Source organism: Oncorhynchus mykiss, chromosome 10 (genome assembly GCF_057628025.1).
Source record: "Oncorhynchus mykiss isolate SJ-2025 chromosome 10, ASM5762802v1, whole genome shotgun sequence".
NCBI lineage: Eukaryota > Metazoa > Chordata > Actinopteri > Salmoniformes > Salmonidae > Oncorhynchus > Oncorhynchus mykiss.
Window position 1 is genome coordinate 44441768 of NC_143031.1, and position 27700 is coordinate 44469467.

Here is a 27700-nt window from a genome sequence, read left to right on the forward strand (position 1 = left end):
ATTCTTACATAGGTATTCCTCTTGTCCAGATGGGATAGGGCAGTGTGCAGAGTGATGGTGATTGCATCATCTGTGGATCTATTGGGGCGGTAAGCTGTGATATGTGATAAGTGATATGATCCTTGACTAGTCTCTCAAAGCACTTCATGATGGCAGAGGTGAGTGCTACGGGGCGATAGTCATTAAGTTCAATTACCTTTGCCTTCATGGGTACAGGAACAATGGTGACCTTCTTGAAGCATGTGGGGACAGTGATTGTCTGTAGTCGACGCCACATACTGTCTGAGCCGTTGAATTGTGACTCCAGTTTATCTCTATAATGACGTTTAGCTTGTTAGCTTGCGGAGTGAATAACTACACTGTTTATATTCTGCCATATTCCCAGTCACCTTGCCATGGTTAAATGAGGTGGTTCGCGCTTTCAGTTTCGCGCGAATGCTACTGTGGTTAGGGTAGGTTTTCATAGTCACAGTGGGAACTACATCTCCAATACACTTCCTTATAAACTCAGTCACTGTATCCGTGTATGCATCTAGATTATTTTCGCAAGCTACCCGAACATATCCCAGTCCACGTGATCAAAATAATCCTGAATCGTGGATTCCGATTGGTCAGACCAGCGTTGAATAGTCCTTAGCACGGGTACTTCCTGTTTGAGTTTCTGCCTATAGGAAGGGAGGAGCAAGATGGAGTCGTGGTCAGATTTGACGAAAGGAGGGCGGGGGAGGGCCTTGTAAGCATTCTGGAAATTTGAATAGCAATGGTTGAGAGTCTTAGCAGCGCGAGTAGTACAGTCAATATGTTGATAGAACTTCAGCAGCCTAGTCCTCAAATTTGCTTGGTTAAAATCCCAGCCACAATTAATGCAGCCTCAGGATATGCGGTTTCCAGTTTGCATAAAGTCCAGTGAAGTTTTTTGAGGGCCGTCGTGGTATCGGCTTGAGGAGTGATGTAAACGGCCATGGCAAGGACGGAGGAGAATTCTCTTGGGATCTTGGGAGATCACATTTGATTGTGAGGTATTCTAAGTTGGGTGAACAAAAGGACTTGAGTTCCTGTATGTTCCTAGAATTACACCATGAGTCTTTAATCATGAAACACACCCCTCTGCCCTTCTGCTTCCCGGAAAGATATTTATTACAGTCTGCACAATGTATTGGTGAAACAAAGTATGTTACAGGCCCCAATGTTTCTCTGGAAAGAAATCCTTGCTCTGAGCTCATAAACGTTGTTATCCAAAGACTGAACATTAGCAAGTAATATACTCGGAAGCGGTGGGTGGTGTGCCCGCCTCCAAAGTCGAACCAGCTGGCCACCTCGTGTGCCTCTCCTCGACCGGTGATGTTTTGGGTTGGCCTCTGGAATAAGTTCCATTGCTCTGGGGAGAGCGAACAAAGGATCTGCTCCAAGGAAATCATATTCTTGGTTGTAATGCTGGTAGTTCTGGCGAGTTACCGCTGCTCTAATATCCACATAGATAGATAATGTTCACCATGCTAAAATTGATTAAATACTTTTTTCCCCTCATCAAACGACACACAATACTCCATAATGACAAAGCAAAAACAAGTGTTTTGAAATTATTTACATAAGTAATCAGACCCTTTGCTATGAGACTCAAAATTGAGGTCAGGTGCATCCTGTTTCCATTGATCATCCTTGAGATGTCTCTACAACTTGATTGTAGTCCACTTGTGGTAAATTCAATTGATTGGACATGATTTGAAAAAGCACACACCTGTCTATATAAGGTCCCACAGTTGACCGTGCGTGCATGTTAGAGCAAAAGCCATGAGGTCAAAGGAATTGTCCGTAGAGCTTCGAGACAGGGTTGTGTCGAGGCACAGATCCGGGGAAGGGTACCAAAACATTTCTGCAGCATTTAAGGTCCCCAAGAACACAGTGGCCTCCATCATTTTAGAATGGAAGATGTTTGGAACCACCAACACCCTTCCTAGTGCTGGTTGCCCAGCCAAACTAAGCAATCAGGGGAGAAGGAGCTTGGTCAGGGAGGTGACCAAAACCCGATGGTCCCTCTGACAGAGCTCCAGAGTTCTTCTGTGGAGATGGGAGAACCTTCCAGAAGGACAACCATCTCTGCAGCACTCCACCAATAAGGCCTTTATGGTAGAGTGGCCAGACGGAAGCCACTCCTCAGTAAAAGGCACATGACAGCCGCTTGGAGTTTGCCTAAAGGCAACTAAAGGACTCTTAGCTCATGAGAAACAAAATTCTCTGGTCTGCTGAAACGAAGATTGAACTCCTTGGCCTGAATGCCAAGTGTCACATCTGGAGGAAACCATCCCTACGGTGAAGCATGGTGGTGGCAGCATCATGCTGTGGGGATATTTTTCAGCGGAAGGGACTGGGAGACTAGTCAGGTTTGATGACAAGATGAACGGAGCAAAGTACAGAGAGATCCTCGATGAAAACCTGCTCCAGAGCGCTCAGGACCTCAGACTGGGGCGAAGGTTGACCTTCCAACAGGAATACAACCTTAAGCAAACAGCCAAGACAATGCAGGAGTGGCTTCGGGAAAAGTCTCTGAATGTCCTTGATTGGCCCAACCAGAGCATGGACTTGAACTTGAACAAACATCTCTGGAGAGACCTGAACATAGCTGAACATACACTCCCCATCCAACCTGACAGAGCTTGAGAGGATCTGCAGAGAAGAATGGGAGAAACTCTCCAAATACAGGTGTTCCAAGGTTGTAGCGTCATACCTAGGAAGACTCGAGGCTGTAATCACTGCCAAAGTTGCTTCAACAAAGTACTGAGTAAAGGGGATGAATAATTATTTAAGTTTTTTTATTTTGAAGACATTTGCAAACATTTCTAAAAACAGGTTTTTGCTGTGTCATTCTGGGTTATTGTGTGTAGGTTGATGAGAAAAAAAACTACATTCAATCAATTTTAGAATAAAATAAATAAAGTAACATCATTTGGAAAAAGTGAAGGGGTCTGAACAGTTTCCAAATGTGTCTTCGGAAAGTATTCATACCCCTTGACTTATTTCACATTTTGTTGTGTTACAGCCTTATACTAGAATTGATTAAATAAATAAAAAAATCCTCATCAATCTACACAAAATACCTCATAATGACAAAGCGAAAACAGGTTTTTGGACATTTTGGTTAATTTATCAAATAAAATAAAACTGAATTACCTTATTTACATAAGTATTCAGACCCTTGCTAGGAGACTCCAAATTGAACTCAGGTGCACCCCTTGACTTATTCCACATTGAAAATTGATAAAATATATTTTTTTCTCACCCATCTACACACAATGCCCCATAATGACAGTGTGTTTTTAGATTTTTTTTCAAATTTATTGACAATGAAATACAGAAATATCTAATTAAATAAGTATTCACACTGAGTCAATACTTTGTAGAAGCACCTTTGGCAGTGATTACAGCTGTGAGTCTGGGTATGTATCTAAGAGCGTTCCACACCTGTAATGTGCAACAATTGCCCATTATTATTTTCAATATTCTTCAAACTCTTGTCAAATTGGTTATTGATCATTGCCAGACAACTATTTTCAGGTCTTGCCATAGATTTTAAAATAGATTTAAGCCAAAACTGTAACTCAGCAACTCAGGAATGTTCACCGTTTTCTTACTAAGCAACTCCAGTGTAGATTTGGCTTTGTGTTTTAGGTTATTATCCTGCTGAAAGGTGAATTCAAATATGGAGAGTGGTACTCAATGATGTGTTGTATTGGATTGTTCCCAAACGTAACACAATCTAGATGTGGAAAAGTCTGAGAGACTTACCCAGAAAGACTCACAGCTGTAATCACTGACAAAGATGCTCCTACAAAGTATTGACTCAGGGGTGTTAATACTTAGATATTTCTGTATTCAGAAACATTTCTAAAAACATATTTTTTACTTATGAGGTATTGTGTGTAGAATGTAATCCATTTTGAATTCAGGCTGTACCACAACCAAAAGTAGAATAAATCAAGGGGGTATGACTACTTTCTGAAGGCACAATCCATAGAATTGCATATTATAACTCATTTAAGAGGATCTCTGTGTTTATATCTGACTCATGAACTTTGCTGAGCAGGACAGGAAACAGTTTATAACATGACTGGGAAACAGGACAGCAGCAGACAGACAAACATTCTAACAAACAAATCATGACAGAAGACGTACGAGACCAATGAAATGTGATGGTGTGTGTTAATTTATTACAAAACACAAAGCACCTACAATATTTTAATCTACCCCTTGTTTACTTCAGTGTAGCATTTGTCTTTTCTTCATAGTAATAATGCACCTGTAATTTAATAATTTTGTTTAGACAGTCACATCAAAATAACTATTGTAGCTTACTGAAAAACAGTACATACACACACAGACATTCACAGCCATTTTACTTAAACCCACACAAAAGATCAAATGAGTATCAACAAATATCAGCACATTGAGTAAAAAATAGAATTTAATATTTTAAATACAGTATTTTTAAAAATACAAATATTGATTTGAACTTTTCCATGTTATAAGCTTTAGTACTACTATTAAATGTCATTATTATTATTATTACTGTTTATGTTGAATTTACATTGTGACTATACAAGGAAATGTGAAACAGAGTTTTGGTAATTTCTTGTATTGCTCATTTTACAACAACCACCAATGATTTTACATCCTCTAAATTGTGATACTCTAAATGCCCCCCGAACCGTACCTATATATGACAGACAAAATGACATTACATAATGTGTATCCTTCTGAAAACACTACCTTTGTATTATTATATTAGTTATTATTGACACAAACATTTAGATATATTTTTTTTACAACTTTCTTAAACTGGACCCAGGCATCCATGTTTGTTTACACATTTTCAAAAATTCCAAGTCGCCTTTAAGAAACAAAATGACAAAATAATGATTGAACAAAGAACAAATCAGACCGCAAGATATAGAACAGAGTTGAGCCAATTGGCACCAAATGCTACTGTTCAATTGAAGAAAAAAAACAGAAAAAAAACACAGAATTAAAATAGTCACAAATCAAAACTTCAAATGCAAACATCCACAGCCATGAAGAACAGAAATTAATGGGTACATTATAAACCTAGAACATTTGTTTGGGAGAGTGAACAGACTGCAGAATCTCTGACAGATAATGTAGGTGAGATACTTAAGAGGGGGGAGTATGTCAATTCAGTAATGGTGTAACAATTCCTAAAGGACATGGTTTTCTTCACAGATTCAAAGCATTGTCAGAAGAAAAAAAATCATACTAAAATCCATTTGAAAAACATAAGTCACAACATTCTCAATGGATTGCTTTATTTCAGTACCAAACCTGAGGCCAAGTGTAACAATTTAAATGCGAGATAGCCTTAAAATCCAAGAAAGAAAAAACGAAGTTGGAAAATCCAGATACTCAAGCATGAATTTCAATTAACAGTGGCAACCAGTCTAATCTATTCCATCCTTCATGTCAGGGACCGTCTCCTACATTTACAGGCTTCAGCTCTCATTGGCATGTTCATACGTTTTCTTTAACAGTGAAAACACACATTCATAACGGTTTTCAGTTATTTCTAGTAATACGTCTATTCCACGTTGGTTCAATGTAGTTTCGTTGAAATTACTTTCAACCAGTGTGTGCTCAGTGGGTTTGAAAAGGATTAAAACTATGGTATCTGTCAGACTGGGCTGGAGCTTCCCATATGAGGCTGAATGTGTTGCAATTCAATGCCCCATTTGGGCACCAATATTCTTGCAGTTCAAAGATCATACACAGTACGAGGACCTCCAGGTCAAAACAACATAGGTTCTCTTTCTTCAGTCTTTCAGCGGCTGCAAGAGCAGCAGCAATCTGTTCCGCTGGCACAACAATGAAAATATAACCGTTTAAATTCCTAATTTTAGTCCCAAGTCAATTTGATCACTCATAATGGCCAATTCAGTTAATCAAACTAACGGTTTTAAGCAGCACATTCCATCTGAATCAGACGGGTTGGAGAGGACTAGCGAAGAGATCTGGAGAATCAATTATTCCAAAAAGTAGAACTGTCGCTCCCCCCCCCCCCCCCCCCCCGATTTTGCTGCACCTTCATTGCTTCAATGTGGTGCCAACACTGCAGTAAACCTTCCCTTCTGTCTCGCACACAACTACTTGAGCAGTATTCCATTTTTTGTGTACCTATTGAGTCTACTTACAGTATAAATAAAATCTAACAACTTCAAAGTAAAGAGACACGTCAACATTTTGTTGACAATCATAATACTCTTCTTTTCTTAGACTAATAATCAATTGCACAGCCTTTTATAAAGCAGTTTTTCCACACCCACCTGGCCACCTAAGCCTATATGTATAGCCAGTCATTGCCATACGAGTCACAACTATTGTTTTTCTTGCAATTAATTGTATGTAAAGTATTGCTTAAAAACACATTGCAAGTAATTCATATGAATGCATTGTAAGACTGTGTATGTAAAGAAACCTACAAATACTCTTATGGGTGCATGTCAGTCTGACCCCATACTGCAGTCATTGTCAATGGCTATTTCTTTGTCTGGTATTTTAGTATGGCTTTTGTGTGGAGGGAGGTAATTGCATCGTTCACAATAAAGTCTTAGCCACAAGGTTACAGTCTGGTCTTAGATATCTCACTGCAGTCCTTCAGTAGTTTATCATCTGAAGGTTAGGGATAGTGGGCATCTAATATGATTCTGTCATTCAGATTGATTTGGATGTAGTTTATTCCCATATTTGAACTGACCGAGTCTTGGAGTCTTTCAACAAAGTTTGGCGGTCATGTATTAAGGCGTTATATTCCACCATCAACCTCCACAGAGGGCATCTAATACATGTACATGGGTTCTCTCTGTTTTTAAACACACTTGAATCTCTGAAGAGGTCGATGATAAATTTAAAAAAACAATCCAGAGACAATCTCCACATTCTTCATTATTAAAATCGAATAAAAACTTCTCCAATCACACCAGCCAGTCATTCATTCTTTGCAGATTCCCTGTCTCTCATGCCCTTGCATCCTCTTTCCTTGGCTTTCCTCTCTTCTCTCTAGGGCGAGTCCATCATGGCTTCCAGCATCTCTAGGAAGAGTTTGTGCATGGGCACGCCGCCTCGGGTCTTGATGCTGTAGAAGGTGGTGAGGGCGCGACCAGCTGTCTGGCGGAGAAGGGGGAGGGTGAGGAGGAGACGCCCCGCCCGCTGGGGGTCCTCGGGGCGTCGCTGGCACTCTAGCTCCAATAGGGTCTGGTGAAGGAGGTCCCTCAGCTTCTGCACCGCCTCTATGTCCTCTATGTACACAGAGTCTGGCAGGGGAGAGGGGGAGCATGGTCAGCGTGTATTTCTAAACGCTTCCTTTTGTCTTTTGGACAGAGGGTTTTGTAAGATTGTGTATGGCAGTAAACGTAGGTGATTAAGTAATAGGACGCAATGGTCCCTAACGTGACAAATATAAAAGAAATAGTGCCTTTGTACGCTAAGCAGACCGTGGGGGTGAATTTGCTGTTTACAGTAATCGTCTGTCAGTCCCTCAGGGCTGGAGTTATATGCACTTCAACAATCTCCTCAGAGAATGGGACTGAGACAAATCTTTACTAATCTGTCTGCGCTGATTTTTTTGGGGTGTAATTTTCTCTGAAATAAACTGTTTGGACCAATCTGCTGAATGAAACTGAAGTAGAGTAGTGCTTCCAATAAAGAATGTTAGTAACTTATTGTGCATATGGAGGGTTCGATATTTCAGTCTCACCTACTGCTTTCATCACATTTTCATGTTATGTCACTCCACATAATGCTGATTGGATGGATATTCTTATTTTTGTATTTTTTTGAATTTTACCCCTTTTTCTCCCCAATTTCGTGGTATCCAATTGTTGTAGTAGCTACTATCTTGTCTCATCGCTACAACTCCCGTATGGGTTCGGGAGAGACGAAGGTTGAAAGTCATGCGTCCTCCGATACACAACCCAACCAAGCCGCACTGCTTCTTAACACAGCACACATCCAACCCGGAAGCCAGCCGCACCAATGCGCCGGAGGAAACACCGTGCACCTGGCCACCTTGGTTAGCGCACACAGCCCGCCACAGGAGTCGCTGGTGCGCGATGAGACAAGGACACCCCTACCGACCAAGCCCTCCCTAACCCGGGCGACGCTAGGCCAATTGTGCGTCGCCCCACGGACCTCCCGGTCGCGGCCGGTTACGACAGAGCCTGGGCGCGAACCCAGGGACTCTGATGGCACAGATGGATGGATATTCTATGATTATACTTTGTATAGCTAGTTTACCTGAGTTGGTGAGTGCAATGGCTTTGAGCATGACAAACTCCTCCCGGTCCAGCTGCAGGGAGCGGAAGCGTCGGGCCAGCTGGCTGACGGCTGCGTTGAGCTCTGTCAGTCCAGCCACGCGAGACATCTCCTCGTCAAGGACAAAGTCCTCAGCGAACACTACCTCATCCTCACAGCCCAGGGAGCGGAAGGCCACACCCAGCACCAGCACCTCCAGCCACACCGACTGCAGCACCGACATCTGGTCTGCCAGGGACAGCGACAGGAAGCCTGCAAGGGTGGACACATGAAGGGGAGGGAGGGTTAAGGTTAGAGCAGACTGACTGCTCAATCACTAGGCAGACAGCTGATACAAAGAGACTGCATTCTAGTCCCTGAATAAGACATAGTGAACCACTGCAGGGCTACTGATAAGTGCTGAGGGCTAGTTCCAACCAACTTATTTCACTGTAGACTCATACTACATTCCTACACTCCTCCATTCTCTTCCCATGCCAATCTCCCTCCCCCACCCACCCCTCTTCCCTACCCCCTTTACCGGGGATGTGTTTGGCCCAGCCGATGATGACGACCAGTTCGCGGTCGGCGAGGTCACAGAGGGTGGTGAGTGTGCGCTGAGCCGTATCAGGCTGCAGGGGGTCAGGCATGGCAAACAGTTTCTCTGGCTCTGCCACCAGGAGGTGGGACACAATGATGCTGGAGGATCCTGGGTCACACACACACAGAAAGCAAGCATTATGGCACAACAGCTGTTACATTTACCATAAAACAAAAGATATTATGTTAATATAATGGTTTTGTTGGGAAATGAGGGCTCTTTAGAAAACTTGCCTGCACAGTTGTGTTCTTTCTTTTTCTTTTTACCCCTTTTTCTCCCCAATTTTGTGACATCCAATTTATAGTTACAGTCTTGACTCATTGCTGCAACTCCCGTACAGACTCGGGAGAGGCGAAGGTCAATGGCTGTGCATCCTCCGAAACAGAACCCAACCAAGACACACTGCTTCTTGACACAATGCCCACTTAACAAGGAAGCCAGCCACACCAATGTGTCAGAGGAAACACCATACACCTGGCAATTGTGTCAGCGTGCACTACACCCGGCCCAACACAGGAGTGACTAGTGTGTGATGGGACAAGGACATCCATGCCGGCCAAACCCTCCCCTAACCCGGACGATGCTGGGCCAATTGTGGGCCACCCCGTGGGTCTCCCGGTCACGGACGGCTGCAACAGAGATTTGACTTTAACCCAGAATCTCTAGTGCCACTCTGGAGGCCCACAGTTGTGTTCTTTCAAGACAGAACCTGACACGGTCTTCTCAGTCCCTTCCTTACCTTTCTCCCCTTCCTTCCTAAGCGGTAAAGCGGCACTCTGATAGGTCGCGCTCTCCACCTCTGGACGTCTTTTATACTTCTGCCTCCCTCCTCTGACTCGGTCCAGACGGACTCCTGCGACACACAACACCGCGACAATGAAGAGAGCGTGATAAAGAGAGTAGGAGAGAGGGAAAGAGAGACAACGAAGTTCCTTTTGCTTGGAGAAGGATGGAGATAAAGAGGCAGATCTTAATCAAATAACTACTTGTCACAAGGCATCAAACAGTGCCTCCAGACCAGACCAGACCGGTCCAATAAGGGCTTTGGATCATATGCTCACCCTCTTTCAGCATGCCCACTTTGAGGCACTTGGTGAAGCGGCACGCCTGGCAAGCCTTTCTGCGCCTCTTGGTGATCTCACATTCGTTTGACGCCGGACAGCTATATTCAATGTTACCTTAGGTAAGGCAAGTTGGTGGAAAGAAGGACCGAGAGACGAGAAGGAAGAAAAAAAACAGCGATATGAGACTTTTGTCAAAGCAATCAAGGTCTACCCCATTTCAATCCTCATACTGTCACACACTCAACTTCACCCCCACAAGCATCCTTACCCTGGATGGTTCTCTTGAAGAAGGCCTTGCAGGCTTCACACGAGGCTACACCGTAGTGGTAGCCAGAGGCTACGTCTCCACACACTAAACACAGTCTCTTAGGTAGCGTGCTCAGGGCATACTTGCACCGCCCTCCTCCGCTACCTGTGGATCCCTCCTCTGCCCCATCCCCACCCTCCTCCTTGAAGTGGCAGCGCAGGGCTGGGGTGTACAGATGGGGTGAGTAGCGCCCAACCCCGTCTCCTCTATTTCCACCTCCACCACTCTGGGAGGAGTCTGAGGAGGCTCCCCCTGGGCTGGCCCGGCCCCCACCACCTCCCTCTGGACTGCTGGGCTCTGCCTTGATGTACAGGTCTGACCGACGCTCCCTGGAAGACATGGTCACTGCAGATGGAGGGAGAGCGATGGGAGGGGGAGGGAGGGAAAACAAGTGAGACAGAGGTATTAGACTGTCACACACCCACTTCTAATGTGCCACCCTTTCATTACATTTTAGTATCAATAGACCCATCCAGACAACCAGGACAATCATCAATCCTGGCAGGTAGCCTTGTGCTTAGAGCAGTTGTGCCAGTAACCGTAAAGGTTGCTAGATTGAATCCCCGAGCTGACAAGGTCAAAATCTGTTGTTCTGCCCCTGAACGAGGCAGTTAACCCACTGTTCCTAGGCAGTCATTGTAAATAAGAATTTGTTCTTAACTGACTTGCCTGGTTAAAAAAAAAAACATTAAGATAATCAAAACTGGCGCTGAATTATATCACTAGCTTGACAACTGACAAGTCACGACGAACACTCCTTTGGGTCGACTGTCAAGCCTTCAACGGAGAACTGCATAGACTGAACATGATGTTTGCACACGCTATGCGTGTCCTTTTCCCTTATTAAACACATAAACAAAAAAATGTAGGCCTACTGGAGCTTGCAGTGTGTGTGCCTATTGCCTAATAAATATACCGCACAGCAACAACAAGTAGCCTATAAGAAAAATGGCTGCAGCAAACCAGCAAAGAATAATCTGACATAATGGGATATTTTGAAGAGACAGAGAATGGGGAGTGAAGGGCGAGTGAGAGAGTGTGTTTGTGCGTGCGTAAGTACTGTATGTTTGTGCTAAAGTGAGTGCTAAAATGCTACGGGCTGTGAGAGAGACCATAATCCCAGCTCCAACCTACTCTGCCCTCTCCAGATTAGGGTAATTAATCCACAGCAGAAGAGCAGCAATCCCTTAATGAAACCCACATAAGGAATTCCCAGTAAGGAGATGGACAACACTCTCCATTATGTCCCACCAGAACCTCCAGACAGCATCAGAGTTCTGTGTTCTATTGAATGCTGACACTTTTGCAAGGGCGATTGTACAATTCACTTAATCATCTGAACACTTTCAAAATGCAATGTAAAAATGTAACTTCAAATACAGAGATTCTGGGATTATGACAGCACACAGACAGGGATTGTGTAAAACAGGGAATTTCTGTCTGAACTCTAGACTGTAGGCCACTGGGTTTACCCTGACTCCTCCTTTCCTTTCCACAACTCAGCAGGTGGTGAAATGTGGGACATAGTACTTATTTTGGTCCAGTGGCCCAAAGCTTCTCAAACGCTGTACACTCTGGCCTGTAATCTTTACGCCTTTACATAACATGTCCACCCTACTACAGTGTAAAGATTGTACGGCTGTTGTAGCTCCCACATTTGGCATGGATGACTATTTATTTGTATTAATTCCCCATCATCTGTGAAAATATTCAATAATTAACATTGTTTGATAATGATGATCCCTAGCCATAGATAAAAATACTTTCCAGTCTTCACAAATTAACATGTCTTAGACTTGAAGTGCCAAAACAGACATGTAAATTATCTGACAAATGCCGGGAGGTCTTCACCCCCCCCCCCCCCCTAGTTAGCTAGGTAGCAAGCTAAAGATGTTAGCAGCAATGCCTTTGCTAGCTATTTGAATGCACTTGAAGCCGGGCAAAGCCATTCGTGAGATTGTGAAGGAGGCAGGTTGAGCAGATAAAGGAAAGAGTGAGGACAATAGGAAAATGAATGCCACCGAGCAGGTAAAGGAAAGAGTGAGGATAATAAGAAAATTAATGCCACATCCCTATTATGTTGCTAGAATTTATGAGGAATGTGGCTATACAATTAGCTAACGTTACAGCTAGGTATCACAGTTAGCCGTGTTAACAAGTGAAGTTCCATTTGTGGCGTTTGTACATCCTCAAGACAACTAGCCTTTCGGGCAAATATGAACTATTAAGATCTGTGTGGATGTTCAGGTATTTAGCTGAATGGAAAACGTACATTTAGTTAACAGCTAGGTAGCTAAAGTTAGTTCATCACAACTTTAAGGGCTAAAGAAAATAACCAGGCAGTAGCTAGCTAGCATACCATTCGTATGTGTTGACTTTCCTCATCAGGTGACATCAACTTACTTCTAGCTAAGCTAGCTAGTTAGTTACTAAACTGACTAGCCCAACTCCCTCAAGGTACCTTGAGTTCCTCAAGTATCTGGTTGCCCTCGGCGATATTACCACGGGAGTTTGTGTTGACAGGATACACAACGTAGGTAACGCGCTATAACGCTTCTAAAAACGTGTCGAATTCAAATGTTCGTTTTCAGACAGGATTGGAGAGATGGGAGGTCTGGTGCATGATAGGAAGTAGCTACTAATATTTCAATGACAGAGAAGGGTGACACAGTACTGGGGTAGTGGCTACTACAGTTCGCTGCATATGACAAAAGGCAGGGGGAAAAAAATAAAAACACTTTACCTTCTGATCTGTGAAATGATGCAACTCCTCAAACTGTTATGAGGTTTATCCACAGGCTGAGAGGCCAATACTTTATCTTAGTGCTTAATTAAAATCAATCAGTTTGACCATATCTTAAATAGTTTCAGCATACAACTTCACAACAGCAATATTTAGATCACTGGCTATTTTACATCCATAATTATTGGTGGTTCAGATTTGATTAAAGGCTATATTAAAAGCAATTACCTGTGTGCTGTGCTGCAGGAAAGCCTTATTGGTCTCTTCTGCTGGTAACCCCACTCACTCTCTATTGGTTTAGAATTGTGGCTATGGTCTGGGTAGAACAGTCCAATTATTAGGAAACCTAAGAAGGCAGACAAAACATTTACTGATTTCTCCTCACGCTATGTCTTATTATGTTCATGTTCAAAATCCATGTGTCCTGAAGAGTGTATCACAGGACAAGGACATAACATATTAACTCTTGGTCTCCCAATTCTGACTTTATATTTTCGAAATCTTAACTCCAACACTATATAAATGGTTGCTTTATCCAACATAAGCCTGAAGATGCTAGCATCCTTGTCATAGAGGGGTCAATCGTATTTTAAGCACTCTGTCTAGGTGTTTCACACTTATTAGGGTATGGAAATGTATAGCCAAGAAAGTGTGCGTGTGCGTGTGTGTGTGTGTGTGTTGGAGAAAGAGAGTTACAGAGATTTGTGAAAAGCTTTGTAAAACTACTAAACTACTCCTAATCTCTAAACCAAATAGTAAGGTATAACTGAGTGACTATCATACACTGTGTCCTGTTCTCTTCATCAACACCATTTGGTTTAAAATGCTAGACAGAAGTCGAAACCATTGCTTTGACTTTCTCACAGGCACAATTTAGCTCATTGCAGTAGCCTTTTCTCATTACCATACAAGCACTCAAGCACATGTTTCTGCACACTACACCCAACCACCCCTCCCCCTTACTCTCACCCTCTGACACATTCCAAAGGTCAAAGTCACAGGAAAGCTTGAAGGACAGATAGAGTAACTGCAATTCTGCCTCTCACACACACACTCACACACACTCACACACACACACACACACACACACACACAAACACACACACACACACACAAAGGCTTAAATTGGGTGATAATTCACAAGGTTTTGAGAGAAGGGGGCAAATCAAATATTGGAAGAAATGTTAGGAGATAAAATGACAAAATGGGTATATTACTGGGTAAAATATAATGATAAAGTATCTCTGATTTACATGTATAAGTATAACATTTTCATATTTGAGGTTAAAAAAAATACTTGTCTTTGGGATATGACACAGTGCCATAACTACTGTTCACACGCATCACAATAGTTTAATCTAAAGTGAAGCTTTAAAACTTTCCAGTTTACCCGACAGACAAATAACAAGTCTAAAACAGTTACTAGATAGCGTCATCTGTTTACTAACTCAAGTTCTGCATGATTATAGCTCATCTAGTGCATTATAAAAAGGTTTAAAAGGCTTTGAATGACCATTGTGAGCTCTGAGCACAGTAAACCTATCTTGACAGTTGACACTTCAAACAATGCCAACAGCATCATCAAAATACCCTTATGTCTCTACTTCCTTTGTCTGGTATTAGTTTTTTAGTTAACTATATACAGTACCAGTCAAAGGTTTGGACACACCTACTCATTCAAGAGTTTTTCTTTATTTTTAACATTTTCTACATTGTAGAATAATAGTGAAGACATCAGAACTATGAAATAACACATATCATGTAGTAACCAAAGAAATGTTAAACAAATCAAAATACATTTTATATTCTTCAAAGTTGCCTTTTGCCTTCATGACAGCTTTGCACACTCTTGGCATTCTCTCAACCAGCAATACACTGAATGCTTTTCCAACAGACTTGAAGAAGTTCCCATATATACTGAGCACTTGTTGGCTGCTTGTCCTTCACTCTGAGGTCCAACTCATCCCAAACCATCTCAATATTGGGTTGTCAGGTGATTGTGGAGGCCAGGTCATCTGATGCAGCACTCCATCACTCTCCTTCTTGGTCAAATAGCCTTTACACAGCCTGGAGGTGTGTTTTGGGTCATTGTCCTGTTGAAAAACAAATGATAGTCCCACTTAATGCAAACCAGATGGGATGGCGTATCGCTGCAGAATGCTGTGGTAGCCATGCTGGTTAAGTGCACCTTGAATTCTAAATAAATCACTGACAGTGTCACCAGCAAAGTACCCCCACACCACCATCACACCTCCTCTTCCATGCTTCACAGTGGGAACTTCACATGTGTAGATTATCCGTTCACCTACTCTGCGTTTCACAAAGACACGGAAGATGGAACCAACAATTCCACATTTGGACTCGTCAGACCAAAGGACAGATTTCCACCGGTCTAATGTCCATTGCTCGTGTTTCTTGGCCCAAGCAAGTCTCTTACTCTTATTGGTGTCCTTTAGTAGTGGTTTCTTTGCAGCAATTCAACCATGAAGGCCTGTTGCGATTTGTGTCTGTTACTTGAACTCCGTGAAGCATTTATTTGGGCTGTAATTTCTGAGGCTGGTAACTCTAATGAATTTGTCCTCTGCTGCAGAGGTAACTCTGGGTCTTCCTTTCCTGTGGCGGTCCTCATGAGAGCCAGTTTCATCATAGCATTTGATGGTTTTTGCGACTGCACTTGAAGAAACATTCAAAATTCTTGAACTTTTCCGGGTTGACTGACCTTCATTTCTTAAAGTAGTGATGGACTTTCGTTTCTCTTTGCTTATTTGAGCACTTATTGACATAATATGGAGTTGGTATTTTACAAAATAGGGCTATATTCTGTATACCACCCCTATCTTTTCACAACACAGCTGATTGGCTCAAACGCATTAAGAAGGAAAGAAATTCCACAGATTAACTTTTAACAAGGCATACCTGTTCATTGAAATGTATTCCAGGTGACTACCTCATGAAGCTGGTAGAGAGAATGCCAAGAGTGTGCAAAGGTGTCATCAAGGCAAAGGGTGGCTACTTTGAAGAATCTGGTCTGATGAGTCCAAATATTAGATTTTTCGTTCCATCTGCCGTGTCTTTGTGAAACGCAGAGTAGGTTAACAGATGATCTCCACATGTGTGGTTCCCACTGTGAAGCATGGAGGAGGAGGTGTGATGGTGTGGAGGCGCTTTGCTGGTGACACTGTCAGTGATTTATTTAGAATTCAAGGCACACTTAATCAGCATGGCTACCACAGCATTCTGCAGCGATACGCAATCCCATCTGGCTTGTGCTTAGTGGGACTATCATTTGTTTTTCAACAGGACAATGACCCAAAACACACCTCCAGGCTGTGTACAAGAAGAGTGATACAAGGAGAGTGATGGTGCTGCATCAGATGACCTGGCCTCCACAATCACCCGACCTCAAACCAATTAAGATGGTTTGGGATGAGTTGGACCTCAGAGTGACGGAAAAGCAGCCAACAAGTGCTCAGTATATGTGGGAACTCCTTCAAGTCTGTTGGAAAAGCATTCCATGCGAAGCTGCTTGAGAGAGTGGCAAGAGTGTGCAATGCTGTCATGAAGGCAAAGGGTGGCTACTTTGAAGAATATAAAATGTATTTTGATTTGTTTAACACTTTTTTGGTTACCACATGATTCCATTTGTGTTATTTCATTGTTTTGATGTCATCACTATTATTCTACAACGTAGAACATAGTACAAATAAAGAAAAACTCTTGAATGAGTAGGTGTGTCCATACTGTTGACTGGAACTGTATGTAAATGTTCCTTATCTCAGAGTAAGAACTATTACAGCACAACTGTTCTGTGTAAGTGAGGACTGAGGAGTATGACATATCTAAAGTTCATGAAAGCTTTGCATGCGCCACACTGTGGAGACATTGAGGACAGCAGAAGTGGGCCTTGCCCACTTATCTCAGACTGGTGAAAGGTTAATTGCAAAATGGGATTATTGCTTCTTTAATCTCTGTTAACTCAGAACTAAAGTCATGTGTAATTGGTCAGATGCTCGATTAAGTTCTGGGTCCATACGTGTAAAGATAAGAAATAGAACGAGGATTCGGAACCGGAACGAAGAGCTCCACCCTCTCTCTTTGTAAGTTACAGACAAGTCTATGGGCCAATTGTTCCCTCCCCTTCCAAAATTCGAAAGATGCTATCACCTGCGAAATCATGATTGCCAAAAGCACTGGAACTTGTGCTGCTCGTTATCTCAATCTCACGCATACAGTTGTATTCTGAAAGATCTATGATACCATTTACAGTGGGGCAAAAAAGGTATTTAGTCAGCCACCAATTGTGCAAGTTCTCCCACTTAAAAAGATGAGAGAGGCCTGTAATTTTCATCATAGGTACACTTCAACTATGACAGACAAAATGAGAAAGACAATCCAGAAAATCACATTGTAGGATTTTTTATGAATTTATTTGCAAATTATGGTGGAAAATAAGTATTTGGTCAATAACAAAAGTTTATCTCAATACTTTGTTATATACCCTTTGTTGGCAATGACAGAGGTCAAACGTTTTCTGTAAGTCTTCACAAGGTTTTCACACACTGTTGCTGGTATTTTGTTTATTTCCTAATAAATGGAAGACAATTGCTCCCACAGTTGATTTCTTCAAATCAAGCTGCTTACCTATTGCAGATTCAGTCTTCCCAGCCTGGTGCAGGTCTACAATTTTGTTTCTGGTGTCCTTTGACAGCTCTTTGGTCTTGGCCAAAATGGAATTTGGAGTGTGACTGTTTGAGGTTGTGGACAGGTGTCTTTTATACTGATAACAAGTTCAAACAGGTGCCATTAATACAGGTAACGAGTGGAGGACAGAGGAGCCTCTTAAAGAAGAAGTTACAGGTCTGTGAGAGCCAGAAATCTTGCTTGTTTGTAGGTGACCAAATACTTATTTTCCACCATAATTTGCAAATAAATTCATTAAAAATCCTACAGTGACTTTCTGGATTTTTTTTCTAATTTTGTCTGTCATAGTTGAAGTGTACCTATGATGAAAATTACAGGCCTCTCTCATCTTTTTAAGTGGGAGAACTTGCACAATTGGTGGCTGACTAAATACTTTTTTGCCCCACTGTATGTTTACATAGTCTGTACATTATGGCTTCTTACAGGCCCATTGCAGTCAAAAATATGATTTTCCTATGTTTTAGATTTACATTGCATTCAGAAAGTATTCAGACCCCTTCACTTTTTCCACTTTGTTATGTTACAGCTTTATTCTAAAATCGATTCAATTGTTTTTTTCCCTCATCAATCTACACATAATACCCCATAATGACAAAGCAAAAACTGAAATATCACATTTCCGTAAGTATTCAGACCCTTTACTTTGTTGAAGCACATTTGGCAGCGATTACAGCCTCAAGCCTTCTTGGGAATGACACTACAAGCTTGGCACACCTGTATTTTGGGAGTTTCCCCCATTCTTCTCTGCAGATCCTCTCAAGCTCTGTCAGGTTGGATGGGGAGCGTCGCTGCACAGCTAATTTCAGGTCTCCAGAGATGTTAGATCAGATTCAAGTCTAGGCTTTGGCTGGGCCACTCAGGGACACGCTGAGACTTGTCCCAAAGCCACTCCTGCGTTGTCTTGGCTGTGTGCTTAGGATTGTTGTCCTGTTGGAAGGTGAACCTTCGCCCCAGTCAGGTCCTGAGTGCTCTGGAGCAGTTTTTCATTTTGCTTCGTTCATCTTTCCCTCGATTCTGACTAGTCTCCCAGTCCCTGCCACTGAAAAACATCCCCACAGCATGATGCTGCCACCATGCTTCACCGTTGGGATTTTTAAATGTTTTAAATGTAGCCTTTATTTAACTAGGCAAGTCAGTTTAGTACAAATTCTTATTTACAATGACGGTCTACACCGGCCAAACCCAGACGACACTGGGACGATTGTGCACCGCCCAATGGTGCTAGGTTTCCTCCAGATGTGACACTTGGCATTGAGGCCAAAGAGTTCAATCTTGATTTCCTCAGACCAGAGAATCTTGTTTCTCATGGTCTGAGAGTCCTTTACGTGCCTTTTGGCAAACTCCAAGTAGGCTGGCATGTGTCTTTTACTGAGGAGTGTGTTCCGTCTGGCCACTCTACCATAAAGGCCTGATTGGTGGAGTGCTGCAGAGATGGTTGGCCTTCTGGAAGGTTTTCTCCTCCACAGAGGAACTCTGGAGCTCTGTCAGAGGGACCATCAGGTTCTTGGTTACCTCCCTGACCAAGACCCTTCTCCCCAGATTGCTCTAGCTCTAGGAAGAGTCTTGGTGGTTCCAAACTTCTTCCATTTAAGAATGATGGAGGCCACTATGGTCTTGGGGACCTTCAATGCTGAAGACATTTTTTGGTACCCTTCCCCAGATCTGTACCTCGACACAATCCTGTCTCGAAGCGCTACAGACAATTCCTTCGACCTCATGACTTGACTGTCAACTGAGGAACCTTATATAGGTGTGTCTATATACAGTTGAAGTCGTAAGTTTACATACAGTTGTGGACATATTTTTGAGAATGACACAAATATGAATTTTCACAAAGTCTGCTGCCTCAGTTTGTATGATGGCAATTTTCATATACTCCAGAATGTTATGAAGAGTGATCAGATTAATTGCAAAGTCCCTCTTTCCCATGCAAATGAACTGAATCCCCAAAAAACATTTCCACTGCATTTCAGCCCTGCCACAAAAGGACCAGCTGACATCATGTCAGTGATTCTCTCGTTAACACAGGTGTGAGTGTTGATGAGGAAAATGCTGGAGATCACTGTCATGCTGATTGAGTTTGAATAACAGACTGGATGCTTCTAAAGGAGGGTGGTGCTTAGAATCATTGTTCTTCCTCTGTCAACCATGGTTACCTGCAAGGAAACATGTGCCGTCATCATTGCTTTGCATAAAAAGGGCTTCACAGGCAAGGATATTGCTGCCAGTAAGATTGCACCTAAATCAACCATTTATCGGATCATAAAGAACTTCAAGAAGATCAGTTCAATTGTTGTGAAGAAAGCTTCAGGGCGCCCAAGAAAGGACTGTCTCCTAAAGTTGATTCAGCTGCGGGATCGGGTCACCACCAGTACAGAGCTTGCTCAGGAATGGCAGCAGGCAGGTGTGAGTGCATCTGCATCTGCACGTACAGTGAGATGCAGATGTTAATGCGAGGGTAGCGAAATGCTTGTGCTTCTAGTTCCGACAATGCAGTAATAACCAACAAGTAATCTAACTAACAATTCCAAAACTACTGTCTTATACACAGTGTAAGGGGATAAATAATATGTACATAAGGATATATGAATGAGTGATGGTACAGAGCAGCATAGGCAGGATACAGTAGATGGTATCGAGTACAGTATATACATGAGGTGAGTATGTAAACAAAGTGGCATAGTTAAAGTGGCTAGTGATACATGTATTACATAAGGATGCAGTCGATGATATAGAGTACAGCATATACGTATGCATATGAGATGAATAATGTAGGGTAAGTAACATTATATAAGGTAGCATTGTTTAAAGTGGCTAGTGATGTATTTACATCATTTCCCATCAATTCCCATTATTAAAGTGGCTGGAGTTGAGTCAGTGTCAGTGTCAGTGTGTTGGCAGCAGCCACTCAATGTTAGTGGTGGCTGTTTAACAGTCTGATGGCCTTGAGATAGAAGCTGTTTTTCAGTCTTTCGGTCCCAGCTTTGATGCACCTGTACTGACCTCGCCTTCTGGATGATAGCGGGGTGAACAGGCAGTGGCTCGGGTGGTTGATGTCCTTGATGATCTTTATGGCCTTCCTGTAACATCGGGTGGTGTAGGTGTCCTGGAGGGCAGGTAGTTTGCCCCCGGTGATGCGTTGTGCAGACCTCACTACCCTCTGGAGAGCCTTACGGTTGTGGGCGGAGCAGTTGCCATACCAGGCGGTGATACAGCCCGCCAGGATGCTCTCGATTGTGCATCTGTAGAAGTTTGTGAGTGCTTTTGGTGACAAACCGAATTTCTTCAGCTTTCTGAGGTTGAAGAGGCGCTGCTGCGCCTTCTTCACGATGCTGTCTGTGTGAGTGGACCAATTCAGTTTGTCTGTGATGTGTATGGCGAGGAACTTAAAACTTGCTACCCTCTCCACTACTGTTCCATCGATGTGGATAGGGGGGTGTTCCCTCTGCTGTTTCCTGAAGTCCACAATCATCTCCTTAGTTTTGTTGACGTTGAGTGTGAGGTTATTTTCCTGACACCACACTCCGAGGGCCCACACCTCCTCCCTGTAGGCTGTCTCGTCGTTGTTGGTAATCAAGCCTACCACTGTTGTGTCGTCCGCAAACTTGATGATTGAGTTGGAGGCGTGCGTGGCCACGCAGTCGTGGGTGAACAGGGAGTACAGGAGAGGGCTCAGAACGCACCCTTGTGGGGCCCCAGTGTTGAGGATCAGCGGGGTGGAGATGTTGTTGCCTACCCTCACCACCTGGGGGCGGCCCGTCAGGAAGTCCAGTACCCAGTTGCACAGGGCGGGGTCGAGACTCAGGGTCTCGAGCTTGATGACGAGCTTGGAGGGTACTATGGTGTTGAATGCCGAGCTGTAGTCGATGAACAGCATTCTCACATAGGTATTCCTCTTGTCCAGATGGGTTAGGGCAGTGTGCAGTGTGGTTGAGATTGCATCGTCTGTGGACCTATTTGGGCGGTAAGCAAATTGGAGTGGGTCTAGGGTGTCGGGTAGGGTGGAGGTGATATGGTCCTTGACTAGTCTCAAAGCACTTCATGATGACGGAAGTGAGTGCTACGGGGCGGTAGTCGTTTAGCTCAGTTACCTTAGCTTTCTTGGGAACAGGAACAATGGTGGCCCTCTTTAAGCATGTGGGAACAGCAGACTGGTATAGGGATTGATTGAATATGTCCGTAAACACACCGGCCAGCTGGTCTGCGCATGCTCTGAGGGCGCGGCTGGGGATGCCGTCTGGGCCTGCAGCCTTGCGAGGGTTAACACGTTTAAATGTTTTACTCACCTTGGCTGCAGTGAAGGAGAGTCCGCATGTTTTCGTTGCAGGCCGTGTCAGTGGCACTGTATTGTCCTCAAAGCGGGCAAAAAAGTTATTTAGTCTGCCTGGGAGCAGGACATCCTGGTCCGTGACTGGGCTGGATTTCTTCTTGTAGTCCGTGATTGACTGTAGACCCTGCCACATGCCTCTTGTGTCTGAGCCGTTGAATTGAGATTCTACTTTGTCTCTGTACTGACGCTTAGCTTGTTTGATAGCCTTGCGGAGGGAATAGCTGCACTGTTTGTATTCGGTCATGTTACCAGTCACCTTGCCCTGATTAAAAGCAGTGGTTCGCGCTTTCAGTTTCACGCGAATGCTGCCATCAATCCACGGTTTCTGGTTAGGGAATGTTTTAGTCGTTGCTATGGGAACGACATCTTCAACGCACGTTCTAATGAACTCGCACACCGAATCAGCGTATTCGTCAATATTGTTATCTGACGCAATACGAAACATGTCCCAGTCCACGTGATGGAAGCAGTCTTGGAGTGTGGAGTCAGCTTGGTCGGACCAGCGTTGGACAGACCTCAGCGTGGGAGCCTCTTGTTTTAGTTTCTGTCTGTAGGCAGGGATCAACAAAATGGAGTCGTGGTCAGCTTTTCCGAAAGGAGGGCGGGGCAGGGCCTTATATGCGTCGCGGAAGTTAGAGTAACAATGATCCAAGGTTTTTCCACCCCTGGTTGCGCAATCAATATGCTGATAAAATTTAGGGAGTCTTGTTTTCAGATTAGCTTTGTTAAAAACCCCAGCTACAATGAATGCAGCCTCCGGATAAATGGATTCCAGTTTGCAAAGAGTCAAATAAAGTTTGTTCAGAGCCATCGATGTGTCTGCTTGGGGGGGGATATATACGGCTGTGATTATAATCGAAGAGAATTCTCTTGGTAGATAATGCGGTCTACATTTGATTGTGAGGAATTCTAAATCAGGTGAACAGAAGGATTTGAGTTCCTGTATGTTTCTTTCATCACACCATGTCTCGTTAGCCATAAGGCATACGCCCCCGCCCCTCTTCTTACCAGAAAGATGTTTGTTTCTGTCGGCGCGATGCGTGGAGAAACCCGCTGGCTGCACCGCCTCCGATAGCGTCTCTCCAGTGAGCCATGTTTCCGTGAAGCAAAGAACGTTACAGTCTCTGATGTCTCTCTGGAATGCTACCCTTGCTCGGATTTCATCAACCTTGTTGTCAAGAGACTGGACATTGGCGAGAAGGGTCGCTGCATGGGATCCATTCCGTTGTCCTGGGTGAAAGGCAGAACACAGGATCCGCGTCGCGAAAAACATATTCTTGGTCGTACTGATGGTGAGTTGACGCTGATCTTATATTCAGTAGTTCTTCTCGACTGTATGTAATGAAACCTAAGATGACCTGGTGTACTAATGTAAGAAATAACACGTAAAAAAACAAAACACTGCATAGTTTCCTAGGAACGCGAAGCGAGGCGGCCATCTCTGTCGGCGCCGGAAGTACACAGGAACAGTTTGGTGACGAACAATGCCTTTTCCAGCATGATGGAGCACCTTGCCATAAGGTAAAAGTGATAACTAAGTGGCTCAGGAACAAACACATCAATATTTTGGGTCCATGGCCAGGAAACTCCCCAGACCTTAATCCCACTGAGAACTTGTGGTCAATCCTCAAGAAGCGGGTGGACAAACAAAAACATCTGTCATCAGCCAAGACATCAGTCATGAAGTTAAAGCTTGGTCGCAAATGGGTCTTCCAAATGGACAATGACCCCAAGCATACTTCCAATGTTGTGGTAAAATGGCTTAAGGACAACAAAGTCAAGGTATTGGAGTGGCCATCACAAAGCCCTGACCTCAATCCCATAGACATGTTGTGGGTAGAACTGAAAAGGTGTGTGCAAGCAAGGAGACCTACAAACCTGACTCAGTTACACCAGCTCTGTCAGGAGGAATGGGCCAAAATTCACCCAACTTATTGTGGGAAGCTTGTGGAAGGCTATCCGAAATGTTTGACCCAAGTTAAACAATTTAAAGTCAATGCTATCAAATACTAATTGAGTGTATGTAAACTTCTGACCCACTGGGATTGTGATGAAAGAAATAAAAGCTGAAATAAATCATTCTCTCTATTATTATTCTGACATTTCACATTCTTAAAATAAAGTGGTGATCCTAACTGACCTAAGACAGGGAATTTTTACTAGAATTAAATGTCAGGAATTGTGAAAAACTGAGGTTAAATGTATTTGGCTAAGGTGTATGTAAACTTCCGACATCGACTGTAAGTCATGTCCAATCAATTGAATTTACAAATGTTGGACTCCAATCAAGTTATATAAACATCTCAAGGATGATCAGTGGAAATAGTATGTACGTGAGCTCAATTTCAAGTCTCATTGGAAAGGGTTTGAAAACTTATGTAAACTTGATTTAAGTTTTGTATTTATTTTAAAATTTGCAAAAATTTTGAAAAACATGTTTTCGCTTTGTCATTATGGGGTATTGTGTGTAGATTGATGAGGCATTTTTTATTTAATCCATTTTAGAATAAGGCTGTAACGTAACAAAATGTGGAAAAGGGATGGGGTCTGAATATTTTCCGAATGCACTATATTTCCACAATAGGAGGTTGGAATAATACTGTGAAATTGTGAAAATTATAATGTCCTTTAGTGTGAGAGCTGTTTGAAAAGACCACCTGAAATTTCAGCCTGTTTTGGTGGAAGGGAGTTTTGGCCTTCCACGGTGACGTCACCATGGGATAAATGAGTTAATAGACCAATAAGAAAGAGTTCCAAACCTCTGCCAATAACAGCTCGTTTTCAATTTCCACCTCCCCACTCAAAACAATTCCCAGACAGTCCAAGCAAAATTCTCATTTGAGAAATTTCTCTTAGCTAAGAATATTTTAGTTTTAACTTTAAATGGTAAAAAAAAGAAAACAATCACAGTAAGGTACTTCATTGTTACCCAGAAATGATTTGACATTGAGATAAAAACGGCTGCATCAGACCTTTAAGTTTCAAGTCACATGCACAAGTACAGTGAAATACCTTTCTTGCAAGAAACCCAACAATGCAGTAATCAATAACAATGTAATACTAAAAATAACAAGGTAGAAAAAAAACAAGATATAAAAAGAAGAATAAGAATAAGATGATAAAGTAAGTAAGCATACTATCTATATACAGGGTCAGTTCCAGTACCATGTTTACAATGTGTAGGGATACTGGATCAGGAATCTCAATCAGGTCCTGGAGGGCCATAATTTGCACAGGTCATTGCCTTGGGAGACTATTCCAGGGGTGTCAGTTGTGTACAATTATGTATATAAACCCTGGATTGCTGATGCTATGCATTGGGCAATAAGAGGCTTTTATGCCACCGGTCAGCCATATTGGCACTCCCCAGAAGAATCAGTCCTCCATAATAGGAATGAGTGGAATTCTACAGTATTGAAATAGAAAAATGTTTTTGTCAAAATTACAAGTTTTTAAAGTATGTTGTTGTAGTGGGGACAGTAACATAACTTTCCCAAAAGTATGTTTAGCTCACACAATATACTTTAAAGTATGAATTTAGGTAGAATAACCGTGGCAAAAAAAGAAATGTAGACATTAATAAATGCATTTCTATAGCTTTCAAAATAGGCTTTACAACGGTGTGTGTGTGAGGGGGGGGGGGGGGGGGGGGGCAAGGATGCGCGTTTGGCTTCAAAACAGTGCCCCCTGTCAGTCATCTAGTGTGTATATATATATATATATATATATATATATATATATATATATATAAAGCCTAGCTCAAGACCAAAAATGTAAAAGTAGGCTTTGCCATACCCAAGGTTTAGCTGGACTGACGCCATTGCATATTCAATTGCATGCTGAACACCGATTAAATGTAGGTTACTAACTCAACAGCAGTTGAGAAACTGGACTGTATGTGTTGAACAGGACTGTGTAAAGCATCAGACTGTTCAAATTATGGTTGTCACTCAGTATGCCATCAAAGACTATTGGTCAGGACTAGCCTTTACCTGGAGAAAATAATTTTAAGCGTTAGGCAAAGATCAGAAACCAGAAGTAGTCAATTGCAATCCAAAAACCAAATCCACTATCGCTAAAGTAAAGCTACTTTATACATTTGTTTGGTTCCATTTCATACCAAACTGGTTGGATTGATACATGCTGTAGACTTCATGGGAATCTGTAGATGACCAAATTGTGCTGAGGACTGACAGTACAGGTAGGCTATATACAATAGGTTATAGAGGGGGTGGATCTTGCTCAATGGATCAGTCACGAAGTCCTAGAGACACAACACACTTGCCAAAGCATTCGGTAGTTTATTATTACAGCAACGCACGGTTACCATTATCGTTGTCACGCAAAGTTAATCAGCTGCGGAATAGAGGAACCGTGCGAGCCAAAGTAATACAGTAAACTATATGTGCACAGATTTACAATGTTGACCATTATGAAATACTTACTTGTATTTGTGAGAACATCGCTGGAAAGAGTTCTCAACCCAAGCAGTACCGTAGCTACGGAAGCCACAGATAACTCCACTACAATGATGTATGTCGACCGGTTTAGCCACAGTTATTAAGATCACGGTGTTTTCGACATTGCCACAAGAGTGGATGTAGATCGTGAACCACTACCCCCCCCCCAAAAAAATAATAATATCATATAACATTTATGTAGGCCTATATTTAAATAGCAGGATCTCAGAGGCGACGAGTCGTCGTAGCGCAAAATGTTTTCAAAAGTATTGTTTGAGAATAAAAACAATGTATCAAGGGCCACAGCGTTGAAAGAATGATTGCAGGTGATACAATTGGTCAACCCGATTTGGTAGACTATTTAATCCATAGGCTATTCTCTTATCCAGCCTAGTCCCGCATATTGATGTTACTTTCTGTAGCCTACTGTGTGTTCTATATTATTTTCGCTGCTACAATTGAGGCTCTAGTTACGTATATCCCTTATCCATTCTCCTCCCTCTCTCCATTTGCGTCTGCTGTGTCTCCGTAATCCGTTACGTCCGTGCACGCCCTCCAATCCAGCCTCCTTCTATTAGCGTAATCGGTGTTGCAACAATGAAAAATCCTAGGTATACGGTAGTCTAATGTAGCGTCTGCCTGAATCACTTTTGTAGTTTAAAAAAAAATACGACCCATGTATTAAAAAATAAATGTTGTGATCATAACCCAGGCCATATAGGTCCTATACTATTTAGATCATTCTCACTACCAACATGAGAAAGCACAGTAAAATTACCTGGTTTATTCTTGTATCTAATATTGAATGATATACTGTCTCTAGGCTCCAATGCAAACCAGTAATATGCCATAATTTGTTTAATTAACAGGTTTCAGGGATTTCAATAGAAATGTAAATGTGTAGCCCACATTTGAAATGTTAAATAGTTGGATCGATATACTACCTAGAACTATGCCTAGAACTACCCCGTAGTTGGGCCTACAAACTTCCATAAAGGCTGCTCTTTGGATTGCCTATGCAGTTTGATCATTTGTAGGTCTACTTAATTTCTGAGGTGGCTATTTGATTATGCAATCCGCATTTACTTAGGCTACACAATGTACATTCTGCACTCTTCCCAGTCCTGTCATACCTGAGATCCTAATTAATAATAGGCTTCAAGTGGTTTATTATACGCCAATTTACAAAATTCATTAGG

General features: G+C 42.6%; 1 protein-coding gene and 1 long non-coding RNA gene across 5 annotated transcripts; one reads left to right on the top strand and one right to left on the bottom strand.

Moving 5' to 3' along the window:
* Nucleotides 1–4441: 4441 nt before the first annotated feature.
* On the bottom strand, nucleotides 4442–27055 carry LOC110533988 (steroid hormone receptor ERR1). 4 transcript variants are annotated; one of them, XM_021618605.3, is made up of 8 exons: nucleotides 26487–27047; nucleotides 13239–13356; nucleotides 10229–10612; nucleotides 9958–10074; nucleotides 9636–9749; nucleotides 8837–9004; nucleotides 8299–8568; nucleotides 4442–7316 (listed from the first exon to the last, which is right to left on the bottom strand). In XM_021618605.3, exons 3-8 carry the CDS (start codon nucleotides 10605–10607, stop codon nucleotides 7063–7065), a joined length of 1302 nt encoding a protein of 433 aa, XP_021474280.2. In that variant the 5' UTR covers nucleotides 10608–10612; nucleotides 13239–13356; nucleotides 26487–27047; the 3' UTR covers nucleotides 4442–7062. The 4 variants fall into 4 exon arrangements, with proteins under 4 accessions (XP_021474280.2, XP_021474277.2, XP_021474278.2 ...); XM_021618602.3 differs by lacking the exon at nucleotides 13239–13356 and having other exon boundaries at nucleotides 26487–27055; XM_021618603.3 differs by lacking the exons at nucleotides 13239–13356; nucleotides 26487–27047 and adding an exon at nucleotides 12729–12973.
* Nucleotides 12161–16736, top strand: LOC149980024 (uncharacterized). Its single transcript, XR_016483727.1, has 2 exons — nucleotides 12161–12295; nucleotides 16311–16736. It is a non-coding gene; the product is annotated as an uncharacterized LOC149980024 (long non-coding RNA).
* Nucleotides 27056–27700: the final 645 nt, after the last annotated feature.